Source organism: Peromyscus leucopus, chromosome 22 (genome assembly GCF_004664715.2).
Source record: "Peromyscus leucopus breed LL Stock chromosome 22, UCI_PerLeu_2.1, whole genome shotgun sequence".
NCBI lineage: Eukaryota > Metazoa > Chordata > Mammalia > Rodentia > Cricetidae > Peromyscus > Peromyscus leucopus.
In genome coordinates this window covers 5499365-5525591 of record NC_051081.1, presented here as the reverse complement: position 1 = coordinate 5525591, position 26227 = coordinate 5499365, and the positions used below count along the sequence as shown (strand labels likewise).

The 26227-nt window shown below is 43.5% G+C and overlaps 1 protein-coding gene, 1 long non-coding RNA gene and 1 pseudogene across 3 annotated transcripts; 1 reads left to right on the top strand and 2 right to left on the bottom strand.

Moving 5' to 3' along the window:
* Window positions 1–248: 248 nt before the first annotated feature.
* Window positions 249–3677, bottom strand: LOC119086492. 2 transcript variants are annotated; one of them, XR_005089790.1, is made up of 3 exons: window positions 3211–3677; window positions 2105–2235; window positions 249–374 (listed from the first exon to the last, which is right to left on the bottom strand). It is a non-coding gene; the product is annotated as an uncharacterized LOC119086492 (long non-coding RNA). The 2 variants fall into 2 exon arrangements; XR_005089791.1 differs by having other exon boundaries at window positions 3286–3677.
* A 1638-nt stretch (window positions 3678–5315) lies between these two features.
* On the top strand, window positions 5316–7346 carry LOC114684915 (annotated as a pseudogene).
* Window positions 7347–16873: 9527 nt separating this feature from the next.
* On the bottom strand, window positions 16874–25965 carry LOC114684914 (excitatory amino acid transporter 4-like). The gene is made up of 5 exons (XM_028859457.2): window positions 25603–25965; window positions 23879–24001; window positions 21225–21429; window positions 19701–19743; window positions 16874–17125 (listed from the first exon to the last, which is right to left on the bottom strand). The coding sequence occupies exons 1-5, from the start codon at window positions 25820–25822 to the stop codon at window positions 16874–16876; spliced, it is 843 nt and encodes a 280-aa protein (XP_028715290.1). The 5' UTR covers window positions 25823–25965.
* Window positions 25966–26227: the final 262 nt, after the last annotated feature.

Below are 26227 nucleotides of genomic sequence, written 5' to 3'. Positions count from 1 at the left end.
CCAGCAGTGAGACTGAGATCCACCTATCACATGCCAAAGCTCAAGCAGTCTCCATGAAAGTGTTCACAGTGAAACACTTTTCTCTAAGTCTGTTTTTAATATGGCATACACAATTTAAAGGGACACAGCACAGCCTGCGTTTTTTCAGAAGATGGCTTCATTTGAAAATCAAACAAATAAAGGTTTTGGGCCCACTCACACTTGACAAACACACCAAACCTAAGAATTATTTTCCTAAACCAAGAAAGTTCATCCTCTACCTTTCCATTGCAGAAAAGTGAGAAACTGATTTTCTCCAGTACTGAGGTCTCCACTTTAAAGAACATCAAATGTGAGATGGACCCGTCTTCCCTAGATGAGGTAATAACTGATAGCTGCAAAGAAAAAACATATTCACTGGTAATGCCAACTAATATGAATTGTAACATATTTGCTTGTGAGAGGAACAATGTCTCTGCGTTCCTATGTCTGCAGGATTGCAAATAGTGTCAGAGAAGAGGAACCCAGCCTGGAACATTCCTTCACCTCCTTCATACCCTCACTTCTGGGAACACACAAGCTAATCACCTTCTAAGGCACTAGTTCTCCAACTTCTTCAGGCTGTGACCATCTCATGCACTTCCTTATGTTGTGGTGACCCTCCACATAAAATTATTTTCCTCGCTACTTCATAACTCAATTTGCGAGTGTTATGAATTGTAAGTCAATATCTATATTTTCAGAAGGTCTTAAGTGACTTCTGTAAAAGAGTCCTAGGATTTCCAAATGGGTCACTACCCACAGAGTTGAGAACCACTGTTTTCATGGGTATGTGATAGTAAATTAGACTATGGAGACAAAAATCAGAGAGTGAGCTACTTGCATCAGAAAACAAGAACACATACAAATGAAGATAATAAATATTAGATAATCCCGTAGTAGCTAATGTCAACAGGAATGTGCCCAACATGTTCGCATGTTGTCAATTGATTTATTTTAGGTGTTTAAATGTTTTGCATGAATTCTTTCTGTGTACCTTGTGTGTGGCCTGCCCACAGACATCCAAGAGGGCATTTGATAACCTAGATTGGAGTTCCAGATTGCTGTCAGCTAAGATGTGGGTGCTGTGAGTCAAACCCAGTTCTTCTGACAGAGCAAAAAGTGGTATACACTGCTGAGTCATCTTTTCTGACCCCAAAATGATATGTTTGTTATGCACCTGATCATAAGCATACGCCAAGATATCATTAGTAGAGATAATTAGCAAGCATCAGGGTGTTTGCTAACTTCCTGGACCCTAGGCCTCATCAGTCTGCCAGTTTGACACATTGAAATGCAGAGAACTTACAGGCAGGGAGAACATGAATAGGAGGCAGGGCATATTTATACACTCCTCTACTCCCTGTACTCATGAAGAAGAGGCAGGCTGGTCTCTGTTAGTTCAAGGACAACCTGGTCTCTGGGAAGGCAATAAATATATGTGCCAAGCAGAAGTGTGGAGGTCCGAGGATATTTTATAGGAGTTGGTTCTCTCCTCTCACCATTTCAGTCTCAGGGATCAAATTGGAGTTGTCAGTCATGCTGGCAAGTGCCTTTATGACATTAGCCCTCTCAGTATGTAGGTCCTGTGATGTATGTTTTGACTGTAAATGTATCAGCATTAATACACACACACACACACACACACACACACACACACAGAGCAAAATACAAATGAAAATGAAAGCATACCCAAGCACTCCAGTGCCAGCAGATCACTCTGCTTGCAGGCATAATGACCTTGGATCCATCGCAGAAAACACAATTACCAGCAAGCATCTTGACTACAACACACATGTTGAAGCAAAACCCAGGGAAAGATCATTGAACATCGTCCCATTGTACTTCCACCAATGACACTCATCCACCTATCATAAATCAAAGCTCAAACAGTCTCAACAAAACTGTCTAGAGTAAAACACTTTTGTCCAAGTCTGTTGTTAATATTGGTTTACATAGTTTAAAGGAACACAGCACAGCCTATTTTGTTTCAGAAGTCAGCTTCGTTTGAAAGTCAAACAAGTAGAGGTTTGGGGGCTCACACACACTTCACATACACACCAAAGAAAAGAATTCATTTCCAAACCTGGAAGTTCATCTTCTACCTTTCCATTGCAGGAAAGTGAAAAACAGCTTTTCTCCTGGTAATAAAATCTCCACTTTAAAGAAGATCAAAAATGCAATGGACCTGTATTCTCTTGACGTAATAACTGATAGCTGCAAAGAAAAAGAAATATATTTACTGGTAATTCCCACTAATTTGAAATGTAACATATTTGCCTGTGATAGGACCGATGTCTCTGTGGTCCTATGTCTGCAGTATTGCAAACAGTGTCAGAGAAGAGGAAGCCAGCCTGGCCCATTCCTTCACCTCCTTCATACCCTCACTTCTTGGAACACACAAGCTAATCACCTTCTAAGGCACTAGTTTTCAACCTTTTAAAGGCTGTGACCATCTGATGCACTTCCTGATGTTGTGGTGACCCTCCACATAAAATTATTTTCCTTGCTACTTCATAACTGTCATTTTGTTAGTGTTATGAATTATACTGTCAATATCTATATTTTCATAAGTTTTTAGGTGATCTCTGTGAAAGAGAGTCCTAGGATTACCAAATGGGTCACTACCCACAGGTTGAAAAACATTGTTTTCATGGGTATGTGATAGTAAATTAGACTATGGAGGCAAAAATCAGAAAGGGAGCTACTTGCATCAGAGAGACAAGAACACAAACAAATCAAGAGAATAAATATTAGAGAATCGTGCAGTAGCTAATGTCAACAGGAATGTACCCAACATGTCTTCAATTAATTATTTTAGATGTTTAAATATTTTGCATGAATTCTTTCTGTGTACCTTGTGTGGAGGCTGGCCACAGACACCCAAGAGGGCTTTGAATCCCCTGGAATTGCAGTTCCAGATCGTTGTGAGCCAAGATGTGGGTGTAAGTAAACTGCAAAAACTGTGGGTTTGGTGTTCCAGGTTTTAACACCAGAATGTTTGTAAATCAATGGATTTAACTGTAAGGAAACAGTTTAGACCTAGAGGGTGAGGTATCCAGGATACCTGGAGCTACTCTGAACAAGAGCTCTGCCCTGTAGGTGTCCTGGACACCTGAAGCTGTGTAGCACAGCTGTGATGGCTGGGACTGCAAAGAAACAACACAACCTTGGAAAGGAATTTTTTCTGACCTCTCTGGAGAGTCAGGCCTGGAACTACTTCAGCAAGGAAGGGTATCCTGTCTCTTCAGGAATGTCAGGATATACCTGGTGTGATGGAGTACAATCTTCCCACAGGACACAGCAATCCTGCTCCTATCCTGGATTGCCACAATCTCAGGATCAGTGTTACCAGCTCTTTCTTTGTCAGTCCACTACTGGAAGTCCCTGCAAGGTTCTTCTCTTCAGCTCCCCCTAGCCTGTTCCACTATAAGACATCCCAGCAAGGTTCTTCTGTTCACCAGTCAATGAAGGTCTTCGCCCAAAACTCTTTTGAGAAAGAGGTTTATTTGGGAAGGAGGAGTTCAGGAGAGTAGCTGCCTCTACCAGAGTGGAGAGAACAGCTCACAACTGACTGGGAAGGGCGGTTGATATAGAATGTCTAGGGGGCAGAGTCAACTGTGATTGGTTAGTTTATTTTCTGCACAGGGATTGGCCAGTATGAGCAAGGAGCAGAGATGGCCCTGATTTCAAGGCCAAACTGTGTTTCTTTCACTGTCCTTTCTTGGCTTTTTGAGACTACCTCTAAGGCCAGGGCACATTTCTTTCATTTACTCTGATACTAGGGGCCAAGAGTGTTATTTTGGTACTAGTTTCAGAGTCAGGGCATACTTCCTGGGTTCTAAGTTTGGAGATGAAGTGTTCATTTCTCTGTCTTAGGCCCCAAACACAGGCTGTGTTTCTTTCCCTGGTCCTGGGCCCTAGAGCCAGGATTCTAATGTCCTGCTCTGTGATTGGTTGATTTCACAAGTCAGTTGGACAGGGGCAGAGATGGCTCTGATCTGAGCTAAACTGTGTTTTACTCACTGGCTTTATCTGAGCCATCCTTCCCTAATACTAGGCTCCAGGGTCAGGGTGGGTTTCTCTAGCCAGCCCCTTTCCCATACATTGGGTTCTGTGAATCAAACCCAGGTTCTCTGCCAGAGCAAAAAGTGGTATACACTGCTGAGTCATCTTTTCAAACTATAGAAAGAATATGTTTGTTACGAACATGACCGTAAGCATAGGCCAAGATATCATTAGTAGAAATAATTAGCCAGCCTCAGGGTGTTTGCTAACTTCCTGGACCCTAGGCCTCATTGGCCTGCCAGTTTGACACATTGAAATGCAGAGAATTTATAGGCAGGGAGAACATGAATAGGAGGCTGGGCATGTTGGTGTACTCCTCTAATCCCTGCACTCATGATGCAGAGGCCAGCTGGTCTCTGTGAGTTCAAGGACAATCTGGTCTCAATTTATTTGGTGCATGGGGGAGGCAAGAACCATGTGTGCCACAGCAGAAGTGTGGAGTTCCAAGGATAATTCATAGGAGATGTTTCTATCCTCTCACCATTTCAGTCTCAGGGTTCAAATTGGACTTGTCAGTCATGCTGGCAAGTGCCTTTATCAGATTAGCCCTCTCAGTGGCCCTTAGATGTATGCTTTGACTGTAAATATTTTAGCATTATTATAAACCCATACATGCCCACACACCAAAAAAAAAAAAAAAAAGAAAAAGAAAAAGAAAAAAAAGAAAGAAAGAAAACAAACAAATGAAAATGAAACCATACACAAAGAGTCCATTGCCAGCAGATCACTCTGTTTGCAGGCATAATGACCTGGGGTCCATCCCAGAAAACACAACTGCCTGCAAACTGCTTGCATACAACCCACATGTTGAAGCAAAACTCAGGGAAAGATCATTGAACATCATCTCCATTGTACTTCCAGCAATGAAACTCAGATCCACTGATCACATGACAAAACTCAAGCGGACCCAATGAAACTGAGCAAAACAGAGTGAAACACGTTTCTCCTAGTCTGTTTTTAATCTTGGTATACATAGTTTAAAGGAACACAGCACAGCGTATTTTGTTTCAGAAGTCTGCTTCATTTGAAAAAAAAAAAACAAAAAACAAATGTACGTATGGTGCTCACACACACTTCACATACACAACCAAACAAAAGAGTTAATTTTCAAAACTGAGAAAGTTCATCCTCTTGCAGAAAAGCAAGAAACAGCTTTTCTCAGATAGTGAGATCTCCACTTTAAAGAACATCAAAAGTGCTCATTGAACGCGGAGGCAGCTTTGGGGGGGTGGGGAATTCGTGCGGTCTCGTCGCTAGCGCAGCACAGGCCTACACGCCAGCAACCATGTCTAAGGGACCTGCAGTCGGCATCGATCTTGGCACCACCTACTCCTGTGTGGGTGTCTTCCAGCATGGGAAGGTGGAGATAATTGCCAATGACCAGGGAAACCGAACCACACCAAGCTACGTTGCTTTCACTGACACAGAATGGCTAATTGGGGATGCCGCGAAGAATCAGGTTGCAATGAACCCCACCAACACAGTTTTTGATGCCAAACGTTTGATCGGACGTAGGTTTGATGATGCTGTTGTTCAGTCTGATATGAAGCACTGGCCTTTCATGGTGGTGAATGATGCAGGCAGGCCCAAGGTCCAAGTAGAATACAAAGGAGAGACAAAAAGTTTCTACCCAGAGGAGGTGTCCTCTATGGTTCTGACGAAGATGAAGGAAATTGCAGAAGCCTATCTTGGGAAGACTGTCACCAATGCTGTGGTCACTGTGCCAGCCTACTTCAATGACTCTCAACGACAGGCAACAAAAGATGCTGGAACTATTGCCGGCCTCAATGTGCTTCGAATTATCAATGAACCAACCGCTGCTGCTATTGCTTATGGGTTAGATAGGAAGGTTGGAGCTGAAAGGAATGTGCTGATTTTTGACTTGGGAGGTGGTACTTTTGATGTGTCAATCCTCACTATTGAGGATGGAATTTTTGAAGTCAAATCAACAGCTGGAGACACCCACTTGGTGGAGAAGACTTTGATAACCGAATGGTCAACCATTTCATTGCTGAGTTTAAGCGGAAGCACAAGAAGGACATCAGTGAGAACAAGAGAGCTGTCAGGTGTCTGCGTACTGCCTGTGAACGGGCTAAGCGTACCCTCTCCTCCAGCACCCAGGCCAGTATTGAGATTGATTCTCTCTATGAGGGAATCGACTTCTATACCTCCATTACCCGTGCTCAATTTGAAGAATTAAATGCTGACCTGTTCGGAGGCACTCTGGACCCTGTAGAAAAGGCCCTTCGAGATGCCAAACTAGATAAGTCACAGATCCATGACATTGTCCTGGTGGGTGGTTCTACCAGAATCCCCAAGATTTAGAAGCTTCTGCAAGAATTCTTCAATGGAAAAGAACTGAATAAGAGCATTAACCCCGATGAAGCTGTTGCTTATAGTGCAGCTGTCCAGGCTGCCATTCTGTCTGGAGACAAGTCTGAGAATGTTCAGGATTTGCTGCTCTTGAATGTCACTCCTCTCTCCCTTGGTATTGAAACTGCTGGTGGAGTCATGACTGTCCTCATCAAGCGCAATACCACCATCCCTACCAAGCAGACACAGACTTTCACCACCTACTCTGACAAACAGCCTGGTGTGCTCATTCAGGTGTATGAAGGTGAAAGAGCCATGACCAAGGATAACAACCTGCTTGGAAAGTTTGAACTTATAGGCATACCTCCAGCACCCTGTGGTGTTCCTCAGATTGAAGTCACTTTTGACATTGATGCCAATGGCATCCTCAGTGTTTCTGCTGTAGATAAGAGCACAGGCAAGGAGAACAAGATCACCATCACCAATGACAAGGGCCACTTGAGCAAGGAGGATATTGAGCGCATGGTCCAGGAGGCTGAGAAGTACAAAGCAGAAGATGAGAAGCAGAGAGACAAGGTTTCCTCCAAGAATTCATTGGAGTCCTATGCTTTCAACATGAAAGCAACAGTTGAAGATGAGAAACTTCAAGGCAAGATCAATGATGAGGACAAACAGAAGATTCTAGACAAGTGTAATGAAATCATCAGTTGGCTGGATAAGAATCAGACTGCAGAGAAGGAAGAGTTTGAACACCAGCAGAAAGAACTGGAGAAAGTCTGCAACCCCATCATTACCAAGCTGTACCAGAGTGCTGGTGGCATGCCAGGAGGAATGCCTGTGGGGCTTCCCTGGTGGAGGAGCTCCTCCATCTGGTGGTGCTTCTTCAGGGCCCACCATTGAGGAGGTGGATTAAGTCAATCCAAGTAGAGGTGTAGCATTGTTCCACAGGGAAACAATTGAAGGACCCAAATTCAGCAAGTTTCATAGCAGTTTTAAATTTAAGCTGCTACAATACATTACTGGGCATTCTCAATACTTGAACATGGAACATGTGCACAGGGAGAGGAAGTAAATAAAACAGCCCATTGCATAAATAAATTTCCCTGATGAGGGATGATAGTTGTCCTAATGGACAGGTACAAGCCTGAATATTTAGAAGGCAGCTTGATGCCATGTAGTTTTAACAAAACAATGGAGCCTATTGTGTGGAATCAACACATCAGCCATTAACTCAGAGTCACAATACTGCATCAGGGCTGCATTAAGGAAAGAAATAAAAGCACTTCTACTTGGAGTCCTTCAACCAAGAGCAAGTCCAGGTTTGGATTTTCTACTTCATGCTCCCTGTCTTCTCCCATCTGTCTGGTGAATGACTCTGAGTCTGTGCCTGTGTGAAGAAATCTGTCTGTCCCTGTCTCTGTTTTTTTTTTTAATCTGAATCTGTGCCTGCCCAATGTCTGTCTGTGTCCATCTGTCCCTGTGGCTGTCCCTAAGTGTGAATGTGAGTGTCCCTTTTGTTGTGCTCTCTTTTATTGACTTTTATTGACCAGAAAGAATCACATTAGGAAGGAGTGGGATACTTTACAACAATCATTCATGGAGTCTTTCAAGGGATTAAGCCAATAACTTCAACTGACAGCAACTCACCCAGACAACAAACAGTATTTTAAACTCCAATGTTTACCCAGCAATGCTACTGTGTTCAATAGTTTTGGTGGATATTCATTGAAGAAGAGTGTTTTCAACCTCTATGTTTGCTATATCCTGCAAATGACACACATGAATTGTTCTGGATTGGGCCATAGAAGAGAACATAATAGGATTGCAGTTAAGTGTTAGTTTAGGTTGTAAAAGTTGATTATGTGGGAAGTCCAAGGAAAGTAATGGTGATTGTTACATTGTTCTCTTAAAAGTGGGTTTAACAATCAGTTTGTATACACAGTAGGGCTCACAGTCAGTGGGAGGTGTGGGTGAAGAAGCATCTGGTTTACTGCCATTCTGGAGCCCCCAGGCATCTGTTTCTTGAGGGAGCAGAGAAGGCAAGTTGCTAGGAAAAAATAGATTATTAACGCCTGCACTGTAACTGCCAGAAAAAAAAAATCTTAGTTGTACTGACAAAGTTGAATGCACACAGCAGAAGAACAGATACACCCTTCATTTGGACATCTTGGGAAACTGGAGGGTGGAGGGTCCCAGCTGCTGAACAGACCATGTATCCTGCATAGGTGGCTGCTTGAGCCTGCAGAGATGGTATCAGCTTTGTTGTCCTAGGAGCCTGGCAATCAAAGGGATGCTGAGGATCACAGTGTAGGATTTTGTCCACCTGGTCTCAAGAGACTTAAGTCCTAGGAGTTTGAGGAGTACTTGGTCCCCCAGGGAGCATGGGGCAGGCTCAGGGGCAGTTAGATCTATTCTTATGGGGGCAAGGAGATAGCTACCAGCATGTGAATGGGAAGGGACCTTAGAAGGGCAAGGTAGGGGAGGTACCCAGCCAGTGAAGGAGTTTGGGTGGAAGGTAGGTGATTGGGGAGGAAGTGTAGGGCCCTGAGAGATGGCTCATTGGGTAAAGATGCTGTGCTGCCAAGTCTGACAAACTGAGTTCAGTCCCCAGGACCCGCATAGCAGAAGAAGAAAACTGAATCCTGTGAGTGGTCTTCAGACCTCTATATGTGCACTGTGACACACACACACACACACACACACACACACACACACACACACACACACACACACTGAAAGACCCCCAGGGGAGATCTTCCTTCAGGAGAAACCCCAAACCCAAGGAACACACCGAAACCACAGATCAGATGCAAACAGCAAGAGGGTTTATTAGATACACAGGTACCCGGGGCCAAGTCTCTCGGAGGACTTGCGCGCCTTCCTAGGGCAAGGGGGACTTTTTATGGGATCCCAGGGGCAGAGGTGCGGTTACAGAAGTGAGAAGCATAGTTACAGGGTCCCTATTGGTTGTTTCAAAGAAGGCCAGGGTGAACTTGGGGTCGTATGTGTGTGGCTGACTTGGCCTTGCCCAGGGTATAGTGGGTGTTTTTCCAGCCCAGCTGCTTATTCCTCAAGGCCAGGGGGCCAGCCATAAAATATCCTGATTTGACTCAACTGTTTTTCTCCCAAGGCCGCTGACCACAGTTATCTCTCTCCCAAGGCCGGATGGCTGGCCATAGTTATCTCTCTCAAGGCCGGGTGGCCAGCCAGCCACAGCTGTGAACTCCTGTTTTTCTGATTCCTTTAGAATGGTGTTTCTTAGGCTAAGTTATTGGCGGGGGGAGCACTTCATTGGCCCAACGCCCCAGGTCCTCATAATGGAGTGGGGGTCTTTCAACACACACACACACACACATGCACGCATGCACGCACGCATGAATGCACGCACACACGCATGCACGAATGCATGCACAAATGTAATTTTTAAGCTCTTTTAAACCAAGTGGCTGGAGATAGTTCAGCAGCTAGGAGCACTTACAGCTCTTGCAGAGGACTCAAGCTCTATTCCTGGAACCCGTATCAGGCAGCTGCCTATAACTCCAGTTCCAGGGAACTTGAAGCCCTCTTCTCACCTTAGAAAACACCTTCACACAAGAGGTGAACACAGACTCAGGGAGACACATACAAAATAGAAAAAAATGTGAAGTGTAGTTTCTACTGACCATGTATCACACTCACACCCTTATAAGCCAAAATATCATTCCATTACCGGGCATGGTGGCACATGCCTACAGTCCCAACTAGCCAGGTCAGAAAGAGAGGGGGAGGAAGAAAGGGAGAGAGGGAGTGAGTGATTGAGTAAGGGAGTGAGTGAGGGAGGGAGGGAGGGAGGGAAAGATCATAAGTCAAACCATCTTAAGTCAGGATGTGTCTATGGAAGAAATTTCCAATGAAGAAAATACTTTCCTTCACAGAGTTTACATTTTCATTCTTATATGATAGGCAGACAATAAGCAACATGGGTAAGAAAAAATATCACTCATGGATACAAATGCTGTGGAGCATCCTACATCCCTCATCCAAAATACTAGAAACTAGAAATATTTCACAGGTTGCTTTTTTGTTTTTCAGATTTTTTGATATTTGCATATACATAATTTTATATCTTAGTTAGGAATGAGATGCAACTATAAACAGGAAATTTGTCAGTAGACCTTGTTCACCCAGCCTGTCCTATTCAGTTGATATTCATCATCTCACCTGATTGTGGTGATCTGGCCCAGGTTGAGTTTATAGTTGTTGACTTGAGCAAAAAAGATGGCTGCCAAGGCCTCGCAGAGTACAGTGCCATCCATGTTGACAGTGGCCCCCACAGGCAGCAGGAACCTGGTGATGTGTCAGTCCACACCCAGGCCCTGCTCCAGGGATCAGAAAGTGATAGGCAGGGTTGCAGAGCTGGGGGAAGAGAGCTCTGGAGGCTGAGAATAGGGAGTTGAAGGATGGGAGAGGGCAGTAGCAGCAAAGGGCCAAAGGAGGGCTCCCCTCTGGCACATATAGAGCAGGTTGGAATGTGAAAGTGGGAGTTACAGTTGTTGTGGGGAAGTGGGACTCCTAATGCAGAGAGAACTCAGTGGTAGACATTCCCAGAGGAATGTCTCTTGACCTATTCACACCAAGATTTTATGACACAGTCTATTCCAGATGGCTGACTTCCACACCGAAGCCTAAAGATGATGGCTAACTTCAATTATCAAGAACTGAACCAGGAACTACATAAGAAGAGAGTCTCCATGGGTCACTATGTTTGGTCATCCTATGGAAATCACCTATGTGGGATTGTCTTAACTAATTCATATGAGAAAACCCAGCCCACGATGGGTGGTGCTATTCCCTAGGCAGGGGGTCCTGAACTATTTAACAGTGGAGAAACCAAGCTGAGCATATGCAAGAAAGCAGCAAACATGCATTTATTCTCTGTGCCTGGGTGTGATGTGACTAGCTGCCTCAAGTTCCTGTTTATATTTCCCCACAGTGATGAGCTATAACCTGGAATTGTAAGCCAAATAAATTTTTTCCTCACACACTAAACTGCCCTTCATCAGGGTATTTTGTCACAGCAACAGAAATGAAAGTAGAATAGTAAAAGACAAAGTGTTTTTCTGCACAAGAAACAACCCCATCTACAGGAGCTAGGGCTCTCCCGAACCACTTCACAGACTATACTTTCATTTGACTGGCAACTTAGTAGAAAAAGTAGGCATCTCATTTGGGGTCAGTTTGTCTGCAAGAACTGACCCATGTGTGGTCAGCTTTATGCTATGAAAACTAAAGCTTGGACTCAAGTCTTTGGCCCTGGAACAAGACATTGCCTACTGCAAAGCACCCAACTCTACTTCAACCTTTCCCAAGCATCAGAAACAGCACTGGAGGTGGGAGCAGGGGCTGATTAGCTCCATAGTGATCAGATTGGTTTAATTCTGGGTACAATAGTATCAATACTATTTAGCCCCAGATCAAAGATCAAAAGGCACATCCTTCAATCATCATAAGGACAATAAAAAATATTTTCTCCTATCTGTTTGGATCTTGGGATACTTTGTCAAGCTGTTTTAAATTTGGATGGTGAGAGATAATGATCACTTTTTTAAGCCCCTAAAAGCACAAACAGGAGAGGAAAGCCTAAGAAGCCAAGACTCTCTGAGCTTGTGTTTGACCCCCAGTACCATCTTAAAAAAAGAACTGGCATCAGTCTCTCCTCCTTATAAACTAGAGAAACAAAAGAGACAAGGAGGTTATAAGAGTCATTGCAAGACAAAGACTATATCCACAAGTATAGGCCACCTGTAGAAAGCTTCAAGAGTTCCCCAATACTATTGTATAACCAGAAGAGGTGTTTGGAGAGGTGGAGAGGAGGGTACCTAAAGGAACCTATGAAAGATGAAGAATGGACTCAGGGAGAGTTCAGGAAAGGCCATACCTGGAAGAGGTACCCATTGCTGTGATGAGGGCCTGTAGCGCCCCCAATCAATGGGAAGGGGTTCTGATGGGTGACAAGAAGGCAGAGGAGGGCAAAACACCACCAGCATGGAGGAACAAGCCAATGATGACAGTCAGAGTATACATGCCCAGCTGACCTCCAAGGACAGCCATGTCTTCCATTTCCAGAATCTTCCCAGCAATCAGGAACAGGATGCCCACAGGTGCATACCTGGGCAAGGCACATATGTATTAGGATGATCTTCCTCACAGGTCTGGAGCTGGCATTCCCCAAACTTTGCCCATATAGTGTCAAGGAGCCAGACAGTACCTACCATGAAACTCCAACTCCACCCCAACCTTTCCTGAGTATCAAAGCCAGCACTGGGACACAGGGCAAATGGCCCTGTGGCTAGGAGTACTTGCTGTTCAATGATGAAAATCTAACTTCAGACACATCATCTACATTGGACAGCTCAAAAAACTCCAGCTCAAGGGATATGGCACCACTTTCTGGTCTCTATGGGTACCCACAGAAACACCTGCACACCCACTTACACATCCACACACATATATAAAATAAAATATTTTTAATAGCATTGCTGTTAGGTTTTGCTCCCAAAACATTTCCCCAAAGGCTCATATGTTGAAGGCCAGTGTTCTGAGGTGGGACCTATAGAAGCTAACTGTTCATGAAAGTTCCAAACTCTGCTATGGGTTATCAATTGATGGAGTCATAGCTGAATGAGCTATTGGGAGCAAACTATAGGAAAGGCCTCTATAAAAGCAGTAGGTCATTGGGGGTATACCCTTGAAGGACATGTCTTCTCCCCAGTCTCTCCCTCTCTTTTTCCTAGATGCAGTGAAGTTAGCAGCTGCATTGGCTATATACATTCACCATCATGGTCCAAACGCAATGGAGCCAGCCAACCATGCACTGTTTCCTGCAAACCTGTGAGGCAAAAATAAACCTTTCCTCTTTAAATTGGTTTTCCTGGGCATTTTGTCATAACAACAGAAAAGCTAATTAATACAATTCGATTCTATGAATGTACCCAACTCACACTGGTCACCCACTGCTCATCTGATAAGCAGAAATGTTCCTACAACACCACAGCATTCAGCCTTCTGGAATCTTTATCTCATTCCCTCATTCAAGCCCCTTTCAGCTCAACTACAGATGACTATTCCCTTCAGAATTCCATCCTTAGGCATTAATTACTAAGTATGGCAGTTTGAATGAAAATGGTACCCCTAGGCTCATAAGGAGTGGCACTTTTGGGAGGTGTGGCCTCATTGGACTAGGTGTGGTATTGTTGGAGGAAGTGTGTCATTGGGGGCAGGCTTTGATATTTCAGATGCTCAAGCCAGGCCTAGTGTGTTTCTCTCTTCCTGCTGCCTGCAGGTCCAGATGTAGAACTCTTAGCTCCTTCTCTAGCACCATGCCTGCTTGCATGTCACTACACTTCCTACAGTGATATTAATGAACCAAATCACTGAACTGTAAAACAGCCCTAATTAAAAGTTTTCCTTTATAAGAGTTGCCATGCTCATGGTGTCTCTTCACCGCAACAGAAACCCTAACCAAGACACTAAAACATCCCCTATCTCTGGCCTTCTAAATTTCCATAAATTGCTCTCTGTGCTAGTTAGTTTGAAGTTTCAACTTGACACAACCAAATATCATCCGAGAAGACAGTTTCAAAGAGGAATTATCTAGATTAGGTTGGCTTGTGGGAATGTTCTTGGGAGACTCTCTTAATTGCCAATTGTTGTAGAAAGAGATAGTCCACTGTGGGCAGCACTATTTAATGGGCTTGGCCCTGGACTGTGTAAGAATAGAGGAAGCTGGCTGAAACTAAGCAAGCAAGCAGGGATTCATGTGTTGATTCTCTCTACTCTTCACTGTGATGTGATGTTTTAAGTTCCTGTTTTATCTTCTCTGCAATAATGGACTGTAACCTAGAAATGTGAGGCTATAAATAATCATTTGCTCTTTATGTCAGAATTTTATCACAGTAACCAAAATGAACCTAGAGTCCTTCTTGTCCAGTCACTCGGCGTTTCTCAGGCTTTGCCTGTCCTTTCCTTTGTTGGTGATAGACCTCTCTCCTCTGCACATCCCGTTAGGTTCTTCTTCTCCTTTCAAGCGCAGCTGTATGGCTCATTCTTCATCTTCCCAGGGAGCATCCACTGCATATGGGTTCATCCACCACTGCTGGCGCTTTACTATGGCACCTATGGCTTTGTGTTACACATAGTGGTCTACATCTTTCTCCCCCTGGATTTTACAAACTTCTTCAAGATAAAGTATGACTTCAGTGTATCACTGTGTCTCAAGCCTGGGAAACTGTCTGCTAGATGAATGAGCTAGTGAAGGAGTGAAAGAATTTTGAAAAAATTAATGTGAAAAGGGGACATGGATGTTGGAAGCTGGCGCAGTGGTTAAAACACTTATCATGTAAGCATGAGGACCAGAGTGTAGACCCTCCAAAACCTATGTAATGCTTGCTAGGCTAGGCCAACCCAGCCTCAGAAGGGAAGTCAGGGCAATTTAGCTGGCAAGATGAGCCACTTCCTTGAGCTCCAGATCCTTCCTTAATGAATAAGGGATCTTCCTTAATGAGCTGAGGGATCCTTCATTAATGAATAAGAGCTATGGAAACCAGCCCTAATTAAATGTTTTCCTTTATAAGAGTTGCCATGGTATAAGAGCTATGGAAAATGATTCCCAACATGCCCTTGGGCTACCACACACATACTCTCCCCCACTCATGCAAAAATAGCATACATTCACATGCACATCACACCATACCCAAATGTAGAAAGGAAAATAAAACAGGGCATGAGTAAGTATGAAAGTAAAGAGATAAATGGAATATCTGAGGGAGTAAATGAGAGAATGGCAAATTCATACATAAATCAACAGGTTTGGGCATGAATCCAAGTGTACTGGTTTGGGTGAGTAAATACACAAATGCAGTCAATGTCTTAACAAATGGTGTTAATACTACAACTCAGTGTCACAGTTATTACCTAGCTTACTCAAGGCCCTAGGTTCCATCCTGAGCACCAGGGAAAAAAGATTGTTATTTAGGAAACTGAAGGTACAGCTCAGTGGTAGAATGATTGATTATCTAGTAGATGTAAGGCCTTGGTTCAACCCTAGCACTTAAAAATAATTACAGGGCCAGAAAGATGGCTCCCTAGGTAAAGACATGTTCTGCCAAGCCTGAAGGCCTGAGTTGGATCCTGAAATCCACATGGTAGGAAGAGAGCACTAACTCCCACAACTGTATCCTCTATCTCCACATGTGTGCTGTGGTTTGCATATCCATACACATGTACTCTGACACAATAGATAGATAGATAGATAGATAGATAGATAGATAGATAGATAAATGTAATATAGTGATAATTGTGAAGGAATTTAACTAATGAACATATTTATCAGTGAATAGATACATGAAGAAATTATTTAACTGATAAATAGAAAAAGACTTTAAAAGAAGATAAGTGAGTGGGCCAATGCTAGAAAAATGAGAATGAATGAGTGAATACAAGAAATAGATGAGGGAATGAATGAAAGAAAAAGTCAGTGAATTGAATCACTGCAGAAAAGAATGAGGAAGTGAATTAGTGAGTTGGTGAGTGAATTAACAAATGCAGAAATGTGGTGTGCATGCCTGTAATCCCACTAATCAGGAGGCTGACAGAAAAGGTTGGCAGGTTCCAGACAATCCTGGGCTACATAGTAAGACCTGTTTCAAAAACAGCACAATGAGCTCACAGCAACTGTAGTTGTCTGCACAAATTGACAGAGGATCAAGCCAGTAAATATTCCAACATGGACTGAGGAGAGACTCACAAGCCCCACTCTTAGCTGAGAAACTATTTTGAGAGTTAATGGCTTCTGGGGAATGAAAAGCCAAATTTCTTCCTGGATGTGGCATCTTGTAGGTTGCCCAAATCAGTGGCTATGCCCTCATACATGTTCATACAGACAGTTCTAATTGGAATCAATGAAAGATATATACAAACACATGCATATGAGGATATAGAGTTGGAAGGGGAACATGAGAGTCTGAGAGAAGTCGAGGGAGAATGGGAATATGGGTATTATCAAGACACTTTTTATACATGTATGAAATTATCTAAGAATGCATTTTTATCACACAAAAATGGGAGGAAAGTGGGTGACCCAATGTGTGGGAGAATGAACATAGATGAGTGAGTGAATGAATCACAGAGTGAATGCACAAGTGAGTGAGTGAACAAATAGATTAATGGAGATATGAACCGCTGAATAAATCACTACAGAAAGATATGAATGAACTGATGAGTTGATGATTAAATTAACTAACACACAGATGAATGAGGGGCCAAATGTCTCCAACAGTCCCATCAGCCTGGTCACCGTCACCCCCAGGAACCACCACCACTGCCTCACCCAGGCACATGCACCCACCCACTACTCACCAGATGCTGATGCCCACCAGCCTCATAATAGCCTCATTGAGGCTGTCAAAGAAGTCTCTCAGGAAGCGGCCTTTGTGTTTCATGCCACCAATGACCAGCCCGAAGGCCAAGAGAAGACCACAAGGCCCAAGGCATTGATGCCACTGCCTGAACCAGGCACAGGCACAGTCTCCTCAAAGCTTATCACCTCCTGCAGGGTGCCCAAGGCTTGGTTGACATTTTCCAGGATGCTGGTTTCATTCTCCACTGAGGATGGGGGAGACATGGAGGCCCCCAGTTCTGTCCTTACAATCATCCTGGTTACCACCCGTGTGCTGTACTGCATCTTAAACTGAAATGCAGAGAAATTGATACCAAATTCAGTATGGTGATTAACTCCCTTGTAAATATCCCTAAAAAAACAAAAATAAAAACTAGGGGTTAGGTGTGTGAGGCCCTGTGTTCCATACTTTGCAGGTGCACGAGCACACACACACACACACACACACACACACACACACACACACACACTGGAATTACTCTTAAAGCCCAGCAAGCCCATGTTTGGATATGTAACCAAGGAAATGAATTAAATAACTCAAAGAAACACAAGATGAACTACCCAAAAATCCAAATCTGTGGCAGACAAGATGGCTCAGTGAGTGAAGGTGCTTTCAGGCAAGGCCGATAAACTAAGTTTCATCCCAGGCCCCACATGGTAGAAGTTAACTCTGCAATTTGTCCTCTGCTCTACACATGCGCTCCATGGCATGTACCCATCTATATATAACCACACACAAAATAAGTAGAATGCAAAAAAATAACAATCCAATAACCAAATTGCACCAAAATTGGAAACTTTTTAAAGATTGATTTGTGTGTATGTGTGTGTGTGTCTTTGTCTGAGTGTTTAATTGGAATGATTTGGACATTTCACCATATATATGTATTTCATATATATATATATGTATTTCACATTTATATATGAAATATTGCATTTATCATATATAATGAATCATATATGAATATATATGAATATATAGGCATGTTTCATATGTGTTTTATATATCATATTTATATGACATATATGTATATATATATTTCAAAGCCCCATAAAGACTTATAGCATATCACCCTGTTGTACAGCAGCTTCCTCTAAATTGAAAAATTCACTCCAGTAGGGAGCTGGGAAATTCATGAAATTCAGGAAGTAAACAAACTTCCCATTTGAGAAATCTGAAGCTTACAAGATTCGGGAAGTACCCCCCCCCCCGTCTTTATAAAAACATTAGATAAATGGAGGAGACTCTGACCTGCCAAGCTGCCGGGAGGAGATTCCGGACCTGGTGAGCTGCTTGCAAATTGCACAGAGAGCTTCTCCAGGAATACAGTTTTCAACAGTTGCCACCCATGATAGGATAGCCTTTCTGGTGATGCAACTGCTTTTGAGTTACGCCTGCTCCTGTAAGTAACCCCTCACCTACACTCCAATTAAAAATCCTGCCAAGAAGTCATTGGCTCACCAAATTGGTGCAATCATGACTTTGGTCTCTCATGGGGTGACAGACCTGTGTGTTTTATCTCCCCAGAAAAAGTTTCAGACACAACTCCTCAACATGTATAAATTCCATGTCCATAGACACAAGCAATAATGGACTGAAAATGCTGGAGAAACCATTGTGCAGTGAACACACGCAGACCTTTGGTTGTCATTAGTTTCTAAACCAGCGGTTCTCAACCTGTGGGTCATGGCAGTCAGAAAACACGTATTTCGTATCATCTTAGGAACTGTGACACCACTCAGTTGCAAAATTACAGTTATGAAGTAGCAACAAAAGTAATGTTATGGTTATGGGTCACCACAACGTGAGGAACTGCATTACAGAGCCACAGCGTTAGGAAGGTTGAGAACCACTGCTCTAAACGGTTCTAACGCAGAACAAGCTGTCTGCATATCATTTACATGTGTTAGCTGTCCTGCATCACCTAGATGTGATCTAGAGGTCATCTGCAAATTCTACCCTAGATAGAAGAGACTTGAGCAGCAAAGATTTTGTGTACAATCTTTGTTAATGACAAGGGATAGTACAATTTTTGTATCTCTATTTTAAATTTCTTAATAAAATATATAACTAAAGAAATGAATAACTGTGCCAGCAAGACAGCTCATATCAGGTCAAAGTGTTTCCTGAGCACAGGCCTGATGATCTGAGTTAGATCTTCAGACCCATAGTGGGAGGAGAGAAACAACACCCAAAAGTTGTCATGTGAGCTCCATACCCACACCTGACATGCATTCACACACACACACACACACACACACACACACACACACACACACACACACACACACTGAAGATAATAATGATAATGATAATAATAACAAAAGAAATTAGTAACTGACATTTGCCTAATATAAACAAGTCCTGGGTTTCATCCTCTTCACCAAAGAAAAGAAATGAGTAACCGAATAGTGAGGATGTTAAAAACCAAGCATAGAAAATGGATATATAGTCTGCATCTTTATGTCTAGCTTTCAATAAAGGGGTTGCTATGCGCCCCCTGCTGGCCAAATTCAGTCCACTACTTGCTTCTGTAAATAAAGTTTTACAGGAAAGTGTAAGTCCTCTTCACATGTTGCCTGTGGCTGCTTTTCTACTATGAACCCCAAGCTGATGCTCAGACAGATTTTTAGCACATCTGTGATCAGAAGTCTCAGAACCTCGACCCCAGCATCCTAGCCTCCATGAGTTCCATAACCTGGCCACCCTTTGCATCACCATCATAGCCATGGGCAGTACACATATTCTCCCAGAATCCTCCCCAAGGTCCCCCCACTCAGGCCCTTCTTCCAACCCTTCTCCTTGGGAAGTAAGCTCCCTCCACCCTCCATCCCTCCTTCATTAAACCATGTGCTTCCTCCTAACCTGTTTGAAGCAGGCCTCCACAAGGTTAGGTGGAAACATATTTCTGCACAAAAACATCAGAGAAGGGAAAGTGGTTAGAGTTTGGGAGTGAGCCAAAGGTCATTCCTGCACTGATAGCCATGGTAACAGTAGCAGCAGGCAATATAGAAATGCATGGTGTGGGCCCAGTGTTGAGTAAAGTACCTGCCCTACATCATCTGACATAAACCCTGCAATGACCCTAGAAGTAAACACTATAAATATCTCTAGCTTCCACAGGAGGTAACCAAAGGCCAGAGGAGCTCACCCAGACCTATAGAGCTGCTCAGAGGTGCAGATGTAACTTACCATGGATTGATTATAGTTAGGCCCCTCCCAAAGTCATGGAATCTGATTGCCATAAAGGTGATGGTGGAGCCTTGGACTAAAGAAGTTTACAGAGTAATAGGAAGTGGCCTTGTTTTTGATATGCTTGCTCTGGATAACCATCATGTGCTCTCTGCCATGTTAGGATGCAGCTAGAAGGTCCTCACTAGATGCTGGTGCAAAGTTGTTGGACATCCTAGATCCCTGAGCATGAGCTAAATAAACCTTTGTCTTTTGGTTCTTTGGTTTTGTTTTCATTTTACAACTAACTCAGTCTGAAGTATACTTTTCATTTAATTTTTAATACACTTATTGGGAGGCACAGTGCCATGGTATACAGGTAAAAGGTAGGCAACTTGTAGGAGTTGGTTCTCTCATTCCACCATGTGGATCCTGTCAGGTTGTCAGGCCTGGTGACAAGTGCCTTTACCCACTAAATCATTTCACTGGCCCTAACTTTTATTTATTTAGGCAGTGTGTGTGTGTGTGTGTGTGTGTGTGTGTGTGTGTGTGTGTGTGTGTACACATATGCCACAGCATGTATATGGAGTTGGGAGGACAGCTAGCAGGACTCTGTTCTCTCCTTCCACCACGAGGAAGGTCCAGAGGATTGAACTCAGGTGGTCAGGCTTGGCAGCAAATACCTTTATTCACTAAGCCATCTCATTGGACCTCAGCTAGTGTATAATAGCAGCAGAGAACACTGTAAGAGTTCCTAAACTCTTCAGTGCCAAGTCAGGACCATAGGAACAGTATGACTGGCTTTGACATTACTTCTGACAGGCAAAATCTTATTGGACTAACAGGATCATTTGTACGGGTTGGGGATTTAGCTCAGTGGTAGATCACTTGCCTAGCAAGTGAAAGGCCCTGGGTTCTGTCTTCAGCTCCAGAAAAAAAAAGAGAGAGAGAATCATTTGCTCACCAAAGAGGTTATGAACACCTACTGAACAGCAGCAGCTCCTCTTACTCAGTCCTGTGATACTACAACAGTGTCCTCTCCAGCCTCAGAGCTCAAAGCTAGACTTAGCTTTCTTAAGGATATGCAAGAATCCAGGGCAGAGTTGGCAACCAATAGTCGATTCCTTTTCCAAACTAGATCCAACTTTCCCTGTATTCTCTCATAGAAAAGAATTGTTGCATGCATATCTGGAAGTCCCAACAAAATGAGAATGTCACCTGACCAGGTCCATGAATGCATGAGCTGTTGGGACAGTCTGAATTCGGCTCTCATGGTGCAGCCCCTCCTTGGAGCCTTTCCCAAGATGGATGATGGTGACCATTAGGATCCCAGTGAAAACCACAATGACTGTGGTCACCATGTAGTACACAGCTGCCCGCATTCCCATCCTCCCTGTTGCCTTGTTGTCCAGGGATGCCATACCTAGAAGAGAGATAATGCAGTCCGTGCAACAGCACCCACTCCTTTTTCCCTCCATCTGGTCCACCCATTCCATACCATCAGCTCAAACTCATTGCACATCCCTTAACTGAAGATGTCCACAAAAAACATGGTTCACCTTCTAATGCTGAAAGTTATCTACACAACCACTTTTATGCTATCATGAGTAAATATATTATCAGGCAAAATATAATTTGATTATAGTTTTTAAAGTTAATAAAGGAAGCTGGTAAGATTACTTAGTGTTAAGAACACATACTGATCTTACAGAAACCCAAATTCCAGAGCAACACAAATATTCTGTGGCTCACTACCACTTGTAACTCCAGCTCCAGGGTATCTGATGCCCCCTTCTGACCTCCATGGGCACATGCATTCACGTGTACATACCCACATAGACACAGGATTAAATAATAATAACAAAATAAGTATATAAAAGTAAATAAATGTTTTGTGTCACTTTGAAATAAAGTTTTACAGTGTACAGTGTATACCCACCACCTAGAGATGATCTGAAATACACGAGAGGAGAGGCATAGGTCATCTGCAAACACTACATCATTTTACAGAAAGGGCTTCAGCATCCTCAGGTATTGGTGTCTATAGGGATCTTGAAACCAGTCACCTGGTGGTTCAACCAAGGGATGATTCAGGTTTTGATTCTCAAGCTAAAAGCAAATTTTTAAATGAAAATATTGCTAAAGAAATGAGTAACTGGGCCAGCACCCTGGACCTGACTCAAAACCAGTTCGCTCACTACCATAGATATGTTGTGGGGAAGCACACACACATGAATACATACCACTCCATTTTATTATTCCAAGTAACCCTACCAATCACAGTACCTCCCCTTTACTCCAAGTCAACCTTTCAACTTCCACCCAACCCTCTCCTATCCTGCACCATAAATATCACAATCATTGAAGTCTTCATCCCAGGGTCCACCACAACTCCCACCTCCCTTGAACCCACCCCTTTCTACATTTAGCCTGGATACTGTTCATGCTGTACCTATATGTCTCCTACCAGGCCATGCAACCATCCAGTTGCTATGAGTTTGAGATTCTAACAATCTGCACTTTTCTCCTGAGAGTGATCCTCAGCAGAATGGGAGCTTCCTCCTCCAGAAAGGCCCAGTGTTCAGCAACAGTCAATGATTGCTGGTGCAGGGATTCAGATGAAGACAGAGTTGGTGGTGAGAGACACCTCCATGATGTTGCTCACACTTCAGAGCCCCTGCCCAGTGGGAGCACACTGAGACACCAGCCTTCTTCTGAACACATGCCTTTGCTTAGCTTCCTTCCCCATCCTGTCCTTCTTCCTTCACTTCTTTGTGCGTTTCTCCCTTGGTGAGTTTCTGGTGACCAGATCTACATGTCAGGCTTGGCTTCTAAGAAGCCCAACCTAAGAAACCAGCCTTGATCATTATTTCTGTCCCTAAACCCAAGGCTTACTAAACATCACCTATGGCCTAAATCTGGTGCACTATTTACTTTTGTAAAGTTGTATTGAAACACAACTCTGGTGAGTAGTTTTAGTTGTTAACTCAACACGATCAAGTACCACTAGGAAGAGAGGCTCAATGGGGAATTTTATAGATCAGGTGGATCTGTGGCATGACTGGGGGGTCCAGATTACATTGATTGAAGGAGGAAGGACAATCATTGTGTGTAGCACCATTCCCTAGGCAAGGGATTCTGGACTGTATACATGTAGAGATGTAACTTGATACAAATAAGCATGTGTCCATTTATTTTCTCTCTGCTCTTGGTTGTGGGTGGGTTATGATGAACTGCTTCAAGTTCCTATGTTGACTTCCCTGAATGATAGACTCTAACCTGGAACTGTGAGCTAAAATAAACCCTTTCTCCCCTAAGTTGTTTTGTGTCAAATATTTTATTGTAACAACATAAATGAAACCAGGGCAACAGCCATGCACACTTGCTGACATATTGCCTATACATGCTCTTCTACTCCAGCATCAAAGGTGAACCATAAAATGAAGATCCGATGGCCCTGAAGCGAAAACAACTACTATCCAGAAGAAAAGGTGCTACATAACACATCAAAGCTCCTTTCCTTCCTCCACCCTCCATCCTGGCACCTCCATCCCACTCACTTCCTCCATGTTCAACCACATTCCATTTATCATCTACCCCATATCCAAGCTAACTCCCCTGACCCTCCAAAGCCTTTCTTTCCCCCCTGGAGAGACCAGAGCTCTGGCAGGATGGGATTTTACCTTCAACAACAAGTACAAGGAAGTTATTGGGACACAAGGATCCTGTGACAGCAAGACTGAAGCAAGATCTGGGCACAGCTTGAGTTGATGTGTTTGGAAAGGGCCCCCATTGGTGGGGAAGCCCTGGCTCTTTTCTCAAGTGTGGGCTCGGAATGGGTCCTGTAGATGCACAGTGGCTTGGGGTCTCACCTGTGACAAGGCTGGAGACGATGAGGGGGAGCACCAGCATCTGCAGCATCCTCATGAGCAGCTCACCAGGAAAAGAGAAGTACTTGATCTGGTGGTAGAAGAGCTGGTGTGGGCGCAAGGCAATGCCAGGAAAGGTTCATGGAATGAACTATGAATCTCAACCCCAAGCACTGTCCATCCATCTCTAAAAGAGTATAGTAAGGTGAGCAGTGACTATTCTAGGAGGTGCATTTGTGTACATGGGTATTACATGGATTTGTGTGTGCATGGATACATTTGTGCATGGGTATGTGTATGTGTGTGTGTGTGCTTGTGTTATATACAAATGTGGGTGTTTGTGAATGAATGGGCATGTGTAAAAAGATGTATATATGGGTATGTATGTGCATGTGTGTATGTGTGTAAGTATGTGTACATTTGTGTGAGCATGGGTATATATGTGTGTGTGTGCATGATGAGGATTTGTGTGAATGAATGTGTGCATGTAGTTGTGTGCACATGGATATATATGTGCATTGTATGCATTTGTGTGTGCATAGGTGTGTGTGCACATTCATATGTACATAGGATCATATACAAAGATATGCACATGCATTTCTTGGGTGTGTCTATAAGTATGACTCTTTTGTCTGTGTTATCATTTTCTTTTTTTTCAGATTATGCATACAGTGTTCTCCTGTGGGCCAGAAGAAGGTACCAGACCTCATTACAGATGGTTGTGAGCCACTATGTGGGAATTGAACTCAGTACCTCTGGAAGAACAACCAGTGCTCTTAACCACTGAGTCATCACTCCAGCTCTATGTTACCACTTTCAAATATGGAAGTGCATATGAAATTGGGCTTCTAAGCATGTAGATGTAAATGCATAGATGAGTGTGTGAAAGTATTCACAAAGTCCAACACAGCTGGCTGTGGTATCCTTGGAATCCACACTGTCTAAATAATCAAGTACACATGGAAATTTTTAGGGGGAAATTATCTGTGGAAAGCAGAAAAGGAGCTATTTGGGGAGAGAAAAGGAACCAGCAGAGGGTGACTAGGTAAGAGGGGGTAAAGGAAAAAGAATATGATCAAAGCACATTGTATACAGATATGAAGATGTCATGAGGAACCCATTATTTTATACAACCTCATAATTCCTTAAGTTGTGTCTGTTGAACGTGTAGAGATTTTTTCTCTTATCAATATTTCCTAGACAATACAGTATAACAACTATTTACCTAGCAGTTACATTGCTTTGGGTGTTACAAGTAACCTAGAGACCAAGATAGCCACAGATCTGGCAAACACTACCCCATTTTATTTAAGGGACTTGAGCATCCACAGATAACAAATGCTTGTGGATATCCAAACCAATAGACAATCAAGTTCCTTAAATAAAATGGGGTAGTGTTTGCAGAACCAATCTCTTAAGGGTATGATGGATAGCTGCATATTTTTATGAACATTAGCACAGTTTATGTGACTGCACTTCTAAATTAAGATATGTAAGATATATTCATATGTAAGATATATTTATCCTTCTCTGTGTGTAGTCGTAAAGTGCATGTCTGTTCAGTGTACTTGCGGATGCCCATACCCACACATGTGACATCACATCGTGTTCATACAGCTGTGTTTGTGCATGTATGTGCCCTCTCTACCTGAGTCCTCTGATGGGCTAAGGGATTGTGCGATGAGTGCACAGGAGAGGGTGGGTAGTTAATAGAAGTCCCGCCTCACAGAAGCAGAGCTCACCAATGATCACAGCGCTGACTGTGAGCAAGATGAAGGCATTTCTAGGCAGAAAGCGCCACACATGCTCTCTGATCATGGGCTGCAGGAGCATGCGCATGCGCAGTGCTCTCTGCTGCCAACTGACCTGAGGTCCCTGCAGAGAGCCCACACCACCCAGGTGCTGGCTGCTCTCCCTCAGGAACAGACTGTTGCCATGGCTGCTCATTGCCTCTCTCTGGGTCTGGGGACAGAGGAGACCAGGTCTGGTGAGGGAGGAATCCGGGAAAGGAGTGGGTAAGGTGGAGGGGCAGGCAGTTGCAGCTCAGAAGTCAGGGGAGGGGCGATGCCCATGTGGAGACTACTGAGAGCCTGCCCTGGATGGGATACAGTTTTTAATCCCAGCAGCAAAAGGTTAAGGTCTTCGGACCCAAACACTAGAGAGGGTGGTTAGAGACAGGCTAGAAAAACAAACAAACAAACGCACACACACACAAACAAAACACACAAAATACTGCACACCTTTCAGGTTTTCTGCCTCCAGCCTCCTTCACTGAGATCATCTCAAGTAATTGGGAGCTGCTGCAGCTCTCAAACTAAAGTGCTAGGCCTTTGCTGAATGCCCATTGCATAA